Source organism: Crocodylus siamensis, chromosome 10 (assembly GCF_052110815.1).
Source record: "Crocodylus siamensis isolate JL-2025a chromosome 10, ASM5211081v1, whole genome shotgun sequence".
NCBI lineage: Eukaryota > Metazoa > Chordata > Crocodylia > Crocodylidae > Crocodylus > Crocodylus siamensis.
In genome coordinates this window covers 5,098,754-5,114,310 of record NC_143404.1, presented here as the reverse complement: position 1 = coordinate 5,114,310, position 15,557 = coordinate 5,098,754, and the positions used below count along the sequence as shown (strand labels likewise).

Genomic DNA, 15,557 nt, shown 5'->3' with positions numbered 1-15,557 from the left:
GGCTTAAAAACAAAACTCATCCCCCCAGCCACACACACTTCAACAGAGCTATTAAAGACACAGGACAGGAATAGAAACACATGACCTTTCACTAATGTCTGTTGCATTCTGCTCTAATCACTTTTTATTCAGTGAGCCATAACAGCCTTCCCTTTTCTCTCCATACACTGCTTAGTTCTGTTTTTTCCCCAGAAGTGGGCAAATCTACCCTAAAAGGTTTATGGCTATTTTTTTTTTCCATCTCAACACAACCTGAAACTACCATTATCTATACATGGGGAAACAATTTAAGGACCATGAAATCTAAATCAATCAATACAGATGAAATAAAGCTCAAATGAATACTGATTCCAAAACTAAACTCTATCGGGCTGCAAAGGGTCAAGCCACTCTAATGGGCAGCAGTGCTTGGAAGCAGCCGTTTCTATGCTTAAAGTGCTGATCCTAATTGCAATGCCCTGTTTGGAGCCAATTAAAAATGGCTATTTGCCAGCTGGTTCAAGGGATTCCAAGGACAGGTCACTTTGAGCTGAGCAAAGCTCACGTTTCCTTGTTTCAATAACCAGAATGCCCTGGAGAAACAGGATTAAGTTTACACTGATCAGGACTTTTTTCCCCCTCCCAATCATTTCCAACTCCTATAGTCATATCACAAACACTTATTGCAAAAATGTTCCACCTTCACCCCTTTCATCCCAAGAAAAACGTTGGGTTGTGAACCTTGTTCATTCTTTGACTCTGAGTAGATGCAAACTGCACATGATATAAGTCACTACAGGTCTGTGAAAGAACGCACAAAGTAAAATGGATTCGTTCATCTCCAACTCTTCATAAGCTTGAAAAAACAATATCTGCTTTACAAGGCTACAGCTTTTTCTGTGAGTTTTTTTTATGGGTTTTTGGACAGCCAAAATGAACTTGTAGGGAGGCAGTTAGACAGGCCAAAGCTACCATGGAGCTGAGGATGGCAACCCAAGTAAAAGACAATAAGAAATTGTTTTTTAGATATATAGGGAGTAAAAGGAAGGCCCAGGGAGGAATAGGACCCCTGCTAAATGGGCAGAAACAATTGGTGACGGACAGAGGGGACAAGGCTGAACTCCTCAACGAGTTCTTCGCCTCAGTGCTCCTAAGCGAGAGGCACGACAAGTCTCTCACTGGGAGTGTAGGGAGGCAGCAGCAAGGCACCAGACTTCCATGCGTGGACCCTGAGGTGGTGCAGGGTCACTTGGAGGAACTGGATGCCTTTAAGTCGGCAGGCCCGGATGAGCTCCATCCAAGGGTACTGAAGGCACTGGCCGACATCATTGCAGAGCCACTGGCGGGAATATTTGAATGCTCGTGGCGCACGGGTCAAGTCCCGGAGGACTGGAAAAGGGCCAATGTGGTTCCCATTTTCAAGAAGGGGAGGAAGGAGGACCCGGGTAACTATAGGCCAGTCAGTCTCACCTCCATCCTTGGCAAAATCTTTGAGAAAATCATCAAGGCTCACATTTGTGAGAGCCCGGCAGGACAAATTATGCTGAGGGGAAACCAGCACGGGTTCGTGGCAGGTAGATCGTGCCTGACCAATCTAGTCTCTTTTTATGACCAGGTCACAAAACGCCTCGACGCAGGAGGAGGGGTGGATGTCGTATACTTGGACTTCAGGAAGGCCTTTGATACGGTATCCCACCCCATACTGGTGAACAAGTTAAGGGGCTGTGACTTGGATTACTGCACAGTCCGGTGGGTGGAGAATTGGCTGGAGGGTCGAACCCAGAGAGTTGTGGTGGATGGGTCGGTTTCAACCTGGAAGAGTGTGGGCAGTGGGGTCCCGCAGGGCTCGGTGCTTGGTCCGATACTCTTTAATGTCTTCATCAGCGACTTGGACGAGGGGGTGAAATGTACTCTGTCCAAGTTTGCAGATGACACTAAGCTATGGGGCGAAGTGGACACGCCGGAGGGCAGGGAACAGCTGCAAGCAGACCTGGACAGGTTAGACAAGTGGGCAGAAAACAACAGAATGCAGTTCAACAAGGAGAAATGCAAAGTGCTGCATCTAGGGAGGAAAAATGTCCAGCACACCTACAGCCTAGGAAATGACCTGCTGGGTGGCACGGAAGTGGAAAGGGATCTTGGAGTCCTAGTGGACTCCAAGATGAACATGAGTCGGCAGTGTGACGAAACCATCAGAAAAGCCAATGGCACTTTATCGTGCATCAGCAGATGCATGACAAATAGGTCCAAGGAGGTGATACTTCCCCTCTATCGGGCGCTGGTCAGACCGCAGCTGGAGTACTGCGTGCAATTCTGGGCGCCGCACTTCAAGAAGGATGCGGATAACCTGGAGAGGGTCCAGAGAAGGGCCACTCGTATGGTTAAGGGCCTGCAGGCCAAGCCCTACGAGGAGAGATTAGAGAAACTGGACCTTTTCAGCCTCCGCAAGAGAAGGTTGAGAGGCGACCTGGTGGCTGCCTATAAGTTCGTCAGGGGGGCACAGAAGGGAATTGGTGAGTATTTATTCACCAAGGCGCCCCCGGGGGTTACAAGAAATAATGGCCACAAGCTAGAGGAGAGCAGATTTAGATTGGATATTAGGAGGAACTTCTTCACAGTTCGAGTGGCCAAGGTCTGGAACAGGCTCCCAAGGGAGGTGGTGCTCTCCCCTACCCTGGGGGTATTCAAGAGAAGGTTGGATGTGTATCTAGCTGGGGTAATGTAGGCCCAGCACTCTTTCCTGCTTATGCAGGGGGTCGGACTCGATGATCTATTGAGGTCCCTTCCGACCCTAGCATCTATGAATCTATGAATCTATGAATCTATGAATCTATGAACACGACTCCTTATGTTTAAAGCAAAAGGCCTCTATTTTGCCACCACAAATGTGTTTACACACAACAATCATTGGCAAAGGCACATTATTCTGAACGTGCACAAAGGTCCATGTTTTCGGAGCCAAACCTAAGGGCCCAAACACTACTGCACCTTCCAGCTGGGGATAGGGGGAAGACAGTGGGGGGCAATGTAATTTAAGGTGCATCTAGACCTCCCAAAGTTTGGACTTGACTGGGGCCTTCTTGGTCCCCAGTTTAAGTTAGTGCAGCCTCTATTCTGTTAGAAGTGCTTTGCCAGTAAAGCTGTACTGGTATACCATACCAGCACAGCTCCCAGTGTGGACACAGCTTACACCGACAGAACTGCATTTTTGCCAGCATGCACTGCTAGCTGCTCACAGCCTGGCTCTGTGCAAAATCACTTGCATCAAGAAGTCAGCACTTTTAGTTGTATAAATGTACCTATACTCTGGGCTTTTGCCAGCACAGGTATGTCAATCGCTAAGCATACATCTTTACCCTTCTCCCCTGAACAGCTAAGTCGTGCTGGCAGAATGTTTTTACATCGATATAGCCTTATGTGCATTTTCACACTGCCTATGGGTCATGCCAGCAGTCCAGGTAACTAGAAGACAACACCGAAGCCCTTCTCTTGCTCTCAGCTGGCCTGTGTTGTCACCAGGGATGGCATATGGCTGATACACCAGCCTGAGCTGCCAACAGAACAGCCTGTGCTAGTGGACCAGCTCAGGGACACTATATTCACAAATAATGCTTTGGTTTTTTTTTATGATCCGAGATAAAATAGTCAAAACACTTCCCAAATTTGATATTCACAAATGCGAGCAATTGTGCATGCTGAAGCACGGCAGATGCCACACGGGCTTTCCACAAGTTGGGCAGTGCAATACATTCTTGACCTTCAAGCATCTCTGCAATTTCAGTATAAAGTGTACATTTTAAGATGTTTGTAGAGCCTAACAGTCTGCAGGACATGCAAAACTAGTGAAAGCTGTTAAATTTAAATCAGGTGAGAAGTTTAATTATGGTTTAATATTGAAGGAAGGGGCTTATAATTAAAAATGCTGCCTTAGAAATAAAGGAATAGTTTTTCCACACAAGTGTTAAATTAAGTGGCTGTTCTCATGATGTATTCAGACAAAGTTTTCATTGAAGAAATGTCTGTACAGAAGGAAAGCACTTGCACATAATTACAGATATCAGGTATCCCTCCACTAAACTGCAACCACACCTTCAGTTAATGCCTGAATCGCTATGCCTCTTAGAACAGGACATGAATGTTATTGTGGTCAATGGAATCTGAAATACAAATATGCAGAGGATTTAGCTGTTAAATTGCTTTTCAATCCTTTGGAGTATATCCATTGTAGGAGGAGCTGGCACCATCACCTATGATTAAGGTCAACTCATTCACTTCTGACAATAAAGATACTATTTTCAGTTTGCAGATAACTGCCAAATTAACAGTTTGGGCTGAATCCTTCCATGCTAGGGTCTGCCCTTTTCAGCTAATATCATTTAGCTGTTTCTGAGAACATTGGGGGAAAAAAATACATTTTCTCCACATTAAGAACAGATTCCTACAATTGTTTCACTGAAGAGCTCCAAGACCGTCATGCTATAAAGAAGGAATCTGAAACCTGGCAGGAGTTACCCTGATGTCGGATGCTTTCCCTATAAGAACCCATCCAAATCTGGCTGTTATGAGCTTCTGGGGAAAACAAACACACCAACCAACCACCCAACCCACCCTGCTTAAAAAAAAATTAAAAAAATAAAATAAAAATATATTAAGATTGGTATCTAAAATCTCTGGAGTTTTAAACAGTATTGGGTAGGTTTCAGTCTAGAGGCATATTTGATTTGAGCTGGACTTGATGGCCACACTTGGTAACAGATTTGGTAAATCTTCCTCTGCTGGTGTCTACAGAGCAAAGAGGACACAACCTGCCTGAAATGGGAGGATGAGAAATGGTGGGGGGCAAGAATAGGGCAGTAGGAAGTGAGGAGGAGACAGCAGGAGCAGAACGGGGAGGCTACGACTCAGGATGTGGCAAATAAGGCAAGGTAGACTGACAAAGTTGGCCTGAAGGGACAGAAGGGGTTTCATCAGGACAGCATGATCTCTCCAGCCCCTGGAACTGAAACCCAAAGTCCTGAATCTTGACAATGCCATGCTGTGAGCAAATAGCTTTACAACTTATTTGCAAAATATACTATCTTTCCTCCAGTGGCCGACTGGTCCACAAAGAATCTACCCCCCCATAACCAAGGACTTCATTGGTTTCAACTAGGTAGGGCAAGCTACAGATACAAGAGTCCAAAACCTAGCTCATGACCCAAACAGAAGGGCAAATTATTATTTTTATTACTACATTTCTTGAATGGACCTAGGTTGAAGACAAAAGAAAATCATGCTTCATGACATCTTCAATTACACTGCTGCAGACTATTTTTTTCTACCCTATCCACTATCCTGAATTCAGTGCATGTGAGGGCGGCAAAAATGGGTAGAAATAGGGGTGTGACAGGAATCAAACCCTGCATTTCCCCGAGTGCTTGACATTTAAGCCAATATAACCTAACACCACAGGCTTTTTGCAGGTGATTTATCAATATTGTTTGTATTACATGCACCTATACACTTGCACGGAGTGTTATCATTCATACTTAAGTATCAACTCTTCCAAACGCTAACAAAATTCAAGATGCAGTTGACTGCATTAACATTTATTACCACACTTCATTACCTTTGAATTCTATTTAATAGTTACATGATCATGTCAAGGTTAATGTGCATCTATATCAGGAATTTGCATTAGTACAAAAGCCCATGTCACTAATATTTCATAGATTTCATAGACATTAGGGCTGGAAGGGACCTCGGGAGATCATCGAGTCCAGCCCCCTGCCCAAAGGGCAGGAAGTCAGCTGGGGTCATAGGATCCCAGCAAGGTAAGCATCCAATTTACTCCTGAAGGTGTTCAATGTAGGTGCTTGAACCACCTCCGCTGGCAGGCTGTTCCAGACCTTGGGGGCTTGGACAGGAAAGAAATTCTTCCTTATGTCCAGCCTGAAACGGTCTTGCAGGAGTTTGTGACCGTTCGACCTCGTCATCCCTCGGGGCGCTCTGGTGAACAGATGTTCCCCCAGATCCTGGTGGTCACCCCTGAGAAACTTATAGGTGGCCATCAGATCACCCCTTAGCCTGCGCTTTTCCAGGCTAAAGAGTCCCATGGCTCTCAGCCTGTCATCGTAAGATCTGTTTTCCTGACCTCTGATCATGCGCGTGACTCTCCTCTGGACTCTCTCAAGCTTCTCCACGTCCTTTTTGAATTGTGGAGCCCAAAACTGGACGCAGTACTCCAGCTGCGGCCTCACCAAGGCCGAGTACAAGGGGAGAATTACGTCCCGGGATTTGCTCGAGAAGCATCTATGGATGCACGCCAGCATTTTGGTTGCTTTACTAGCCGCAGCATCGCATTGCAGGCTCATGTTCATCTTGTGGTCAATGATGACCCCCAAGTCTTTTTCTTCTGTAGTGCTAGCCAGCATAGCACTGCCGAGCCTATAAGGGTGCTGCAGGTTATTCCTCCCAAGGTGGAGAACCTTGCATTTTTCGGTGTTAAACACCAGGAGGTTCTCGTCTGCCCATTTGCTGAGCTTGTCCAGGTCAGCCTGGATCACCCGCCTATCTTCTGGCGTGGATGCTTTGCCCCAAAGTTTGGTGTCATCGGCGAACTTGGCCAGTCCGCTCCTGACTCCAATGTCCACATCGTTAATGAAGATGTTGAACAGGATGGGTCCCAGGACAGAGCCTTGAGGGACCCCACTGGTCACAGAGCACCACAATGAGTGACTGCCATCAATCACAACCCTCTGGGTCCGACCATGGAGCCAATTTCCCAGCCAGCGGATCGTGGTGGAGCCAAGGCCACAACTGGCCAGTTTGGCCAAGAGGTGATCATGGGATACCAGATCAAAAGCTTTTTTGAAGTCAAGATATATGACATCAACCTCTTCTCCCTTGTCCAGGTGATAGGTCACCTGGTCATAGAAGGAAATGAGATTGGTCAAACAAGACCTACGCGCAACAAACCCGTGCTGGCTATCCCTTAGGATGTTAGCCTGGGCCAGTCCCTCAAGGATGGCCTCCTTAATAAACTTTTCTAAGATCTTCCCCAGGATAGAAGTCAGGCTAATGGGCCTGTAGTTAGCCGGATCCACTCTCCTCCCTTTCTTGAAGATCGGCACTACATTGGCCTTCTTCCAGTCTTCGGGCACTACACCAGAGCGCCAGGAGTTTTCAAAGATCCGTGCCAGGGGCTGGGCTATGACGCTCGCCAGCTCCTTGAGTACCCTGGAGTGCAGATTGTCAGGGCTGGCTGACTTGAAGGTATCCAGCTTCTCAAGGTGTTCCTTCACGAGGTCAGCATTGATGGAGGATAGGGGATCCCCCTCACCCAGATTTCCCTGTCCCATAGCAGGCATGGGCATCCCGTGTGACTGATGAAAGACTGATGCAAGGTACCTATTTAATAGGTTGGCTTTTTCCTGGGCGTCAGTTGTCAGTTGCCCCATCTGGTTTAGCAGGGGTCCAACATTGCCCTTGCTTTTCCTCCGGCTCCCCACATATCTGAAAAAGGACTTTTTGTTGTCCTTGATGCCTGAAGCTAGTTGGAGTTCAGCTGCAGCCTTGGCTTTCCTGGTTTGCTCCCTGCAGGACCAGACCAGTGCGGAGTAATCCTCCTTGGAGGTGAATCCCGTCCTCCATCCTTTGTAGGCTTTCCTTTTTAGCCACAGTAGGTCTGCTAGGTCTCTGGAGAGCCAGGGGGGCTGCTGTGCCTTCTTGCTGCCTTTCCTCCGTGTTGGAATAGATTTAGCTTGTGCACTGAGGATCGCTTCCTTGAGAAGCGGCCACTCTTCTTGAACTCCCCTCTCCCTGGGGTCATGGTCCCTGAGGGCCTGACCGACTAGCCTCTTGAGCTTGTCAAAGTCGGCTTTTCTGAAGTCAAGGACTTCTGTGTTGCTGACTGACTTGCCAGCTTTATGGCGGACGGTGAAGGTGATCAGCTCGTGGTCGCTGTCACCCAACTTCCCATCAATCACTAGGTCGCCGATTAGGTCGTCCCCTGTAGCCAGTACCAGGTCAAGCAGTGCTTTGCCTCTCGTTGGCCCATAGACTTCTTGAGTCAGGCAGAGGTCATCCACGCACGAGAGAAAGCTGAGCTTTATTGCATTAATGGTCTCAGTTTGAAACCAGGATAGGGGAGTGCACAAACAAGATTGCATGTATGCTATTCATTTTCATTAGCACACTTACGCTGGTGCAAAATTTTTAACTGTAGATAACTATTTAGACAGGTCAGTGTCATACATGCTTTTTTGAGCAACTAGGACAGTGATTCTCAACCAGGTGCCATGAGACGCCTTGAAATCCTTTCATGGGTGCTGGGGGGGGGTGTTCCATACATTACCACTGTTAGGTCTGTAAATACAATTCACAAGATAAACCCAGAGATCTCAAATAAGAACCACAGTGTTAAAAACAGTGTAGACTCATTGTGGTCTGAGTTTGTACCAGGAGAATTGCTCTAGTACTTTTTGTAATCAAAAACAGAGTGAAAACTAAGAGCTGATATTTTCTGAGGGGTGCCACAAATCTACCAAGGGGTGCCTTGACCCTAAAAAGGTTGAGAACCACTGAACTAAGATGTACCGTATATTTGCTTATGGAAAAGTTCAGCACTATTACCTAGCTGAAAACCACAAAAGGAGTTTAATGTTTTTGGCCTAGTGGAAGTGCACAAGGTTAATCATGTGAAGCACCTGTATCGTACAACTCTACTTACATTTTCTTTTCTACAAAACAGCCTGTTTTCAATGGTTTCAGTAAACAGGAAGTGTGCTTCTGTACACGACAGCTTAAAACAACAGAGCTTAGAAATGAGCCATTGTTCATCAGTAATAGCTCTGGCTTCTCCGTTACAATATGAGAGCACTTCAAACTGGGCTCTAGCTGTTGCCACCTCCATATTAAACTTTAATAAGCTGAGCTTTTTAAACCACATAAAAATTTCATCAAGTTTCTCCTGACCTTTGTAAAAATCTAAAGAAAGAAGAAAGGTCATAAAAGCCCTTTCCCAGCGGAGCAACTGTTTTGACATGTGGGCATTTGGAAGTAGCACACAGCTAGGCCGGGGATCCACAGGAACAACTCTGTACTCCATGGGCATTCCTGGTGCATTTAAATCTTTATCTTCCCAAGGGACCACATTAAGTACCAGTTACAGTCTGGTCAGTCAAGTAATTAAATTTTCCCAAAGGTGTTTCAGGATCCCCTTTGGACCAACAGCCTACTAGAACCTATTTCTGGAAGCTAAGGAGGACACCCTTGGACACTTGTGAAGTTTTAAATCTGAGGTTTATTCAAGTAATGTTAAACAGATTCTTTAGACCTTCAAAGCAACTATAATGAGACCTTTCTTTAACAGAACATATCCCCCTGTAAGGAACTGTTAAAGCAATTCCTTATAGATGGACTAATTCCTAAAAAAACCTACATTATTCCTGCAACTATAGCCAAACAGTTGAAATTCTGAAATCTGGAAGAAGCCAAGAAGGCCTACAAAAGCTCCTGAGGTTTTCTAATCCCCTCCTAACAAAAACAATGGCATGGCACATGGGAACAAAAGACGCTGGGGGGGAAGCTCATGAAATATCAGGCTTGTCACACCAATTTAAGGAAGCTTTCATCGCTAGAGCTTAGCTTATATCTTAGTCTATAATCATGTAAGTGCTATGGAAAAGTAGGGAATGGCAGAGTGCAGCGATATTTAGTTAGCATTGCACCCAGAGAGAAACAGAAAATTGAAAGTGAGAGACAGTAATAAAATAAAGTTGAAGGAATGATTTAAGCTGATCACTGGAGTTTTGTTGATACCAAGAGCCAAGGACATTCTTCTCAGTTAAGAAGGCTGAAGTTTACTCTCAGCACTGAAGGCAACCAGTTCTGGAATATGTTTCTTGGTTCTTCAGAATTTAATTATGAATGTAAAAGCAACACTACTATAAATTGCATTATGATACTTGAAGTACAGGACCAGGAAAGTCAAGAGGTCTGCATATATATCATACTCTCTTGGGCAAAGGCACAAGTCAGGACACATCACATTTTGTGCCTTAGTTTCTTAATCTATAAAACTGGAACAATAATTATGTTACAGGACTGCTGCAGAATTCACTCACTGGCATCTGGAACGTACACCGACCATCTTAATATAATGCTTGACAGTGCATTCCACAGAAGCAATTCTCAGTTTAGTATCTTGGATAATGAATGCGGTTCTCATTTTTTTAAAAGTAGTAACAGGGTCCATCTCAGAAACAGCATCTTAAAAGAGTCTGGGAGTTACTGATTACAGGGCCTATTGAACTCCATGAGAATTGTGGGCTCTCATCTCGGAAGAGAACGGTGATCTTTTAACATCTTGCTTCTTGGTCTGAGTGCCCTTGAGCAGCTCTTGGAGACTGAATCAAAGTTAGATGCTGAATCTGGAAAGACATGAATTTCAATGATCTGGGCAGCAGATTAGGTCTTAGTTATTAACTGCCATAATCCTTCAAGTCGCGCTGCAGGTAGCAAGGTAGAGGAATTCTCTCCAAATGCATGCTTTGCTTACCATGCAAATATATTGCACTCATTTAAATCAACTACCAATTGGGATCTGTGAACTTTTTCCATAGGAAGCATCTCTTTAGACAATCTCACAGATCATTTACCCTCCCACTTGAAATGTCATGGCATCTGTGGCAACTGCTTACAATGTCTCTAAACAGCTCTAAAAACAATTTAGCACCTGTAGATGAGCAGATAGTGCTCTGTGAGGAAACAGATCTGCCGCTGCTCACAGCACCAGCCACTTAGAGAGGTAAACTCCTCTTTCATTTAAATACAGTCCACCTATGTACTACTAGTTTTAACATGTTAACTTGACTCAATGTATCAAGAGGGATTCAATTACCACCTTCCCAGTCTTAACTAATATCTGCTCTTGATTTTTAATGGGTTCTTAAAACCCCTGTTCCACTTGAATGTGTGTAATTTTGTGGGGGCATGCCTTGTGGAGCACTGCCACTTGGATACACTGAATACACACAACGAAATCCATCATCTGCAGACACAGATATTAGTGAAGCAGAAGTGCTCATGCAGAAGCAAAAGATATCTACTGAAAATCATGCCAACAACATCATAGACTAGATCACATTTCACCTAGTAATTCTCCTTTCTTATCAGTTTCTGTAACAACAACCTAAAAAAAAAAAAAAAAAGAGCAGTGGAGACAGGTATTTGGGGACTCAAAGGTCACTTCTACTAAGTCTCTTCATAGTTCAGCTGTTAGGATAACTGTACTTATAATATTAAAGCAATAGGGCACATTAATATTTTCACATGAACAGTACAATTGAAATGGCAACACATTCTTAAAATGTACTCATGATTCAATAACCAGGTCCTCTTATCTCAAGAGGAAGACATCTGCATAAACAATGTTAAGGTGCTATAATTATTAGCAATATAAAGGGTTTCAGATCCGTACTGGCTAGAGATGTGCAAATAGTTCATTCAGTTTGAGATTACTGTTCAAATGGAAGACGGGACCTAAATCAGAATATAAATCCTATTTCTTCTCCCATTTGTGTATACTAAGCTAACAGGGGTGTAATAAAAGATATCAGATTCACCCAAAGAACCTTGTCTACTAAGCTAATAGATATTCGTGCTTCTTTTAAATTTTATATCCAATTAATCTGTCCTCAGTTATTCCTATTACTATGTCTGAGAACAGAGAGAACTAATGGTAAGTGACACGGCATTCAGCTTTTACCTGTGTTTGGGAAGACTGCATTACACACAAGAAAAAAAGCCATGAATTAACCATGAAATTTTCAAACAAAAAGATATTGATATTGTAATCTGCATATAGCACATTTTATACAAAGTATTTTAAAAGATATTTAAAAATATTCAAATATTTTAAAATATTCAGCACATTTATTGGTACCACTTTTCCATATTTTTCTTCCTATTATACCACGCCCTGACTGCCACAAGTCTGACTGTATGGGCTCTTAGAAGAGACACTGGGTAATAAATATTTTATCTACTTTTGGTAATATTTAGCAGTGTTCCCCATACCTAGTCCAAACTCCTTCCTAGTGCACATCTATCCATGAATTCAAATGGATGCATTTCAAATGGATATGGTAATACGATTTAATTTTAGTCAATTCATGGCTGGTAAGGTACCCATTAAAAGGTACATTACTTTTCCAATATCCCTTCGGAGTTTCACATGCTGTGTACTTAATGGTTGCTTTTACCTTCATCGGAGCTTGGTTTCTCAATTCCCCATAGAACATTTTCTTCAGGGAGCTGATAGGAGTTGCTTCAAATCTCAGGACAGAGTTCCCTCTATCCTGAGATGTAGCCTCAGCAGAGGGATTTATTGTAGCTACTGTGGCAACAGGACTGTGTAGAATAAAAAGGCATTTTTTCCTGTGAGCTACTAACTGGGGTGGAAGAAACATTTACTGGTATACGTCCCTACATCAAGTATATTAGTCACGTGGATGATAGGACTAGAATGGAACTCTTCCAACAAGAACTAGACTTTGACAACAGGTGTGTGCAGTTTCTTTTTATTGGTTCACCCCTCCCATTAATGTTCAGTTAAACAGACTGGGCACATCTACACCTGGCATTAACACACTTTAGTTAACGCACATTAAATCTAGTACCGCCAGGGATTTTTACATGTGCTCTGGGTTACAGCATTGGGCACTTTAATTAGCGAGCCGCGCCAATTAAAAGCATCCACATCACGTGTATCAGCATCCCTGAGCTGCAAAATGGTGGCGGGGAGCTTTGAACTAAAGCTCATCGAATGTGTTTTAGTTCAAAGTGCTCCACTGCCATTTTTTCAATACAGGGATGCTGATGCATATGATGTTTAGACTAGACATCTGAAGGCACAACTTCACAGTTAGGGTGGCTAGGATCTGGAACCAACTTCCAAGGGAAATTGTGATGGCTTCTACCCTGGGTGTCTTTAAGAGGAGGCTTGATGCCTACCTGGCTGGGGTCATTTGAGTCCATTTCTCTCTCCTGCCCAGGGCAGGGGGTCGGACTTGATGATCTACAAGGTCCCTTCCAACCCTACATCTATGAATCTATGTGGAAGGCTGCCAGAGCACATCAATTTCCATGCTCCAGCAGACTCGATTAAATCGATTTTCAGTGTGTTGGAGCAGGCTCCCTGAACATCTAATAGGAGCCTTCCATTGTGAGGCATTAAGAAAGTGAGCATTAGCCTGTCTTAAGGCGCATTAACTAAAAAGCAGTTTTTAAGCAACACTTAATGCACATTAGTCTATTTTAACACACAAACTGAATAGCACTTTTTTAGTGATGCTGTAATGCTCATTAAAGTGCTTGTGTAGATGCACCCACCAAGTACTATTCTAATCCCTACTTTGACCACAGTTCCTGTGTTAAACAATTATTTATACCCACTTTCAATAAGAGAGGAGTTAACTTCTGGGAAGTAGTTAAATGGGCTTATCACTGCCAGCTTGGTTTCTTCCTCAGTCTGTAGACAAATGAACTATGACACAAAAGGGAGTGGATATGTACCATGCATCAGATACTCACGGATACTGTCTGTGTGCCCACACTTACCCAGGGGTAGATGAAAACTAAAAACTACAGCAGCTTGGATTTCTTTCACTGAAGTATCTTAGTACCTTTCTTTGAGTACTGAGCTACTGCAGTGTAGCTTTCACCTACTGTGGAGCAAGAGAGTACTTACAGTGACAGTGCCCCACTTTCATTTTGATTTAGGCTGTTTGCATTAAGTCATCTGAAAGCTTGCAATCTACTTGGTATAATTCTTACCAGCACAGCTTTCACCAAGGTATTCAAATCTGAACCCCTATTGAGATTTCTGTTTGATATTCTTCTGATATCCAAGATATGTCTATGGCCCTCACAGCATCCAAATACATCAATATTTTTAGTGCATTTATCACAGTGCTTCCATGAGGCAGGAAAGTGCTTGACCTCCATTTTACAAACTAATTTACCCAAGGTCACATAGAAAGTCTACAGTAAGACAGAACATTTAACAGACCTCCTGAGTCCCAGGCTTGTGCCCAAGCCAGCAGACCATCCTTCCCCATACAGAAACCACAGAAGAAGTAATCCTGATGAACTTGGCTTCTCTGAAACTTTTTTCCCCTTCTTCCCTCTACACCTCCCATGCACTATGAAGATTTCCATGCTAGTCACTTATTACTAACAAGAGGCTGACAAACCAGATTTCAATAAGAATAACAAAAGTTTCTGTGCAAGTGTCTGCCATTGGCTAGTTAGGAAGTTTCATGCCAGACATCTAAAGCTCCATGAAAGTTATATGACAACCTACCTGAGATTCCTAAAATATTGCACAAGGAATGAACTAAAAATTAAATTGATTTACAAGATAATTTAGAAAGATTAATAGAGGCGCACCAATACATTGGTCTGAGATCGGATTGGTAATGATATGAAGAAAATGGTCTATATTGGCCCTATGGAGCTGATAACGTGGCTGATAAATGCCCATGCTGTGCGCAGCTGCAGCATAGCAAGGAGCAAAGTCAGCAGCATGGAGAGCTTCCTCCAGGTAGTAAGTCAAAAGGGAAGGGGCGTGGGGGGGACAGATCAACGCTCCTCGTGATGAGGGAGGGGGCAGGCACTGCCTAGATGGGACTTATCAGCAGATGGCAGCTGTATCAGATCGGTATCGGCCGATATACTGCCTTAAATATTAGCATTGGCCCCCAAAATCTCTTATCGGTGCACTCCTAAAGATTACATATATGATCCAACCCTCAGTTAGCAAAATCTCCCCAGAACAATGAGCAGCCAATTTCCTCCAGCAGCATACCATACAATTTATCTCAAACTTCATTTCCTTTTAAAATCTCTAGGGATTTTCAAGAGAAGCAAAAAATATTATACTCTAGTTCGCCAAAAACGGGTGATTTTTGTTCTCAACGAATGAATCTCACTTCAGAGGACTCCATGTATTTTATTCTTCAGTTTCCGTGCATTAATCTCACAATGAAAATAAAAATTCTTCCCTTAGGAAAGAAAGATTATATATCTTACTATACACAACTATCACATAGCGTCTTATGCTCTGAGCACCTAAACATCCAGAATCTACATTTAAAGACTACAAATTCACAGTTTATGGCCCAACAGACCATGTATCAGCAATCAACTGTACAGTATACCATTTTATATGTATTTTCATAAATTGATAGGAGAAAAACAACCTATTACCTGGTTCCTGTCACGTGCACTTGTGTACCTAATCTTTTGGATGAAGTAAAAGATTAACCATGCTGAAGAAATGATCATCAAAACGATGAATGATATTGACACAAAGACCAAAGAGCCACGACTGAAATTCTTTGGAGGAACACGACCTCCGACTGCTATTGCCATCAAGACAGAAATGTTCTTCTCCAAGTAATTCAGGATCTCCTTCACCTTTGACTCTGTAATCATCACAGCAACAATGTCCCCAGTTCCTAGAAGAAAAAAGAGAAAAAGTTCACACCAACCTTTTAACACACGTGCATCCTACCTACTTAAAAAGAAATGAA

The 15,557-nt window shown here is 43.5% G+C and overlaps 1 protein-coding gene across 3 annotated transcripts in view; it reads right to left on the bottom strand.

The window, feature by feature from the left end:
• RNF130 (ring finger protein 130) overlaps positions 1-15,557 on the bottom strand; it is an 82,324-nt gene that overhangs the window by 33,497 nt on the left and 33,270 nt on the right. For all 3 annotated transcript variants that reach the window (XM_090064551.1, XM_090064552.1, XM_090064550.1), the window contains exon 3: positions 15,232-15,482. In XM_090064551.1, the coding sequence (XP_089920677.1) occupies positions 15,232-15,482 (251 nt within the window). The remainder of the gene's footprint in view (positions 1-15,231; positions 15,483-15,557) is intronic.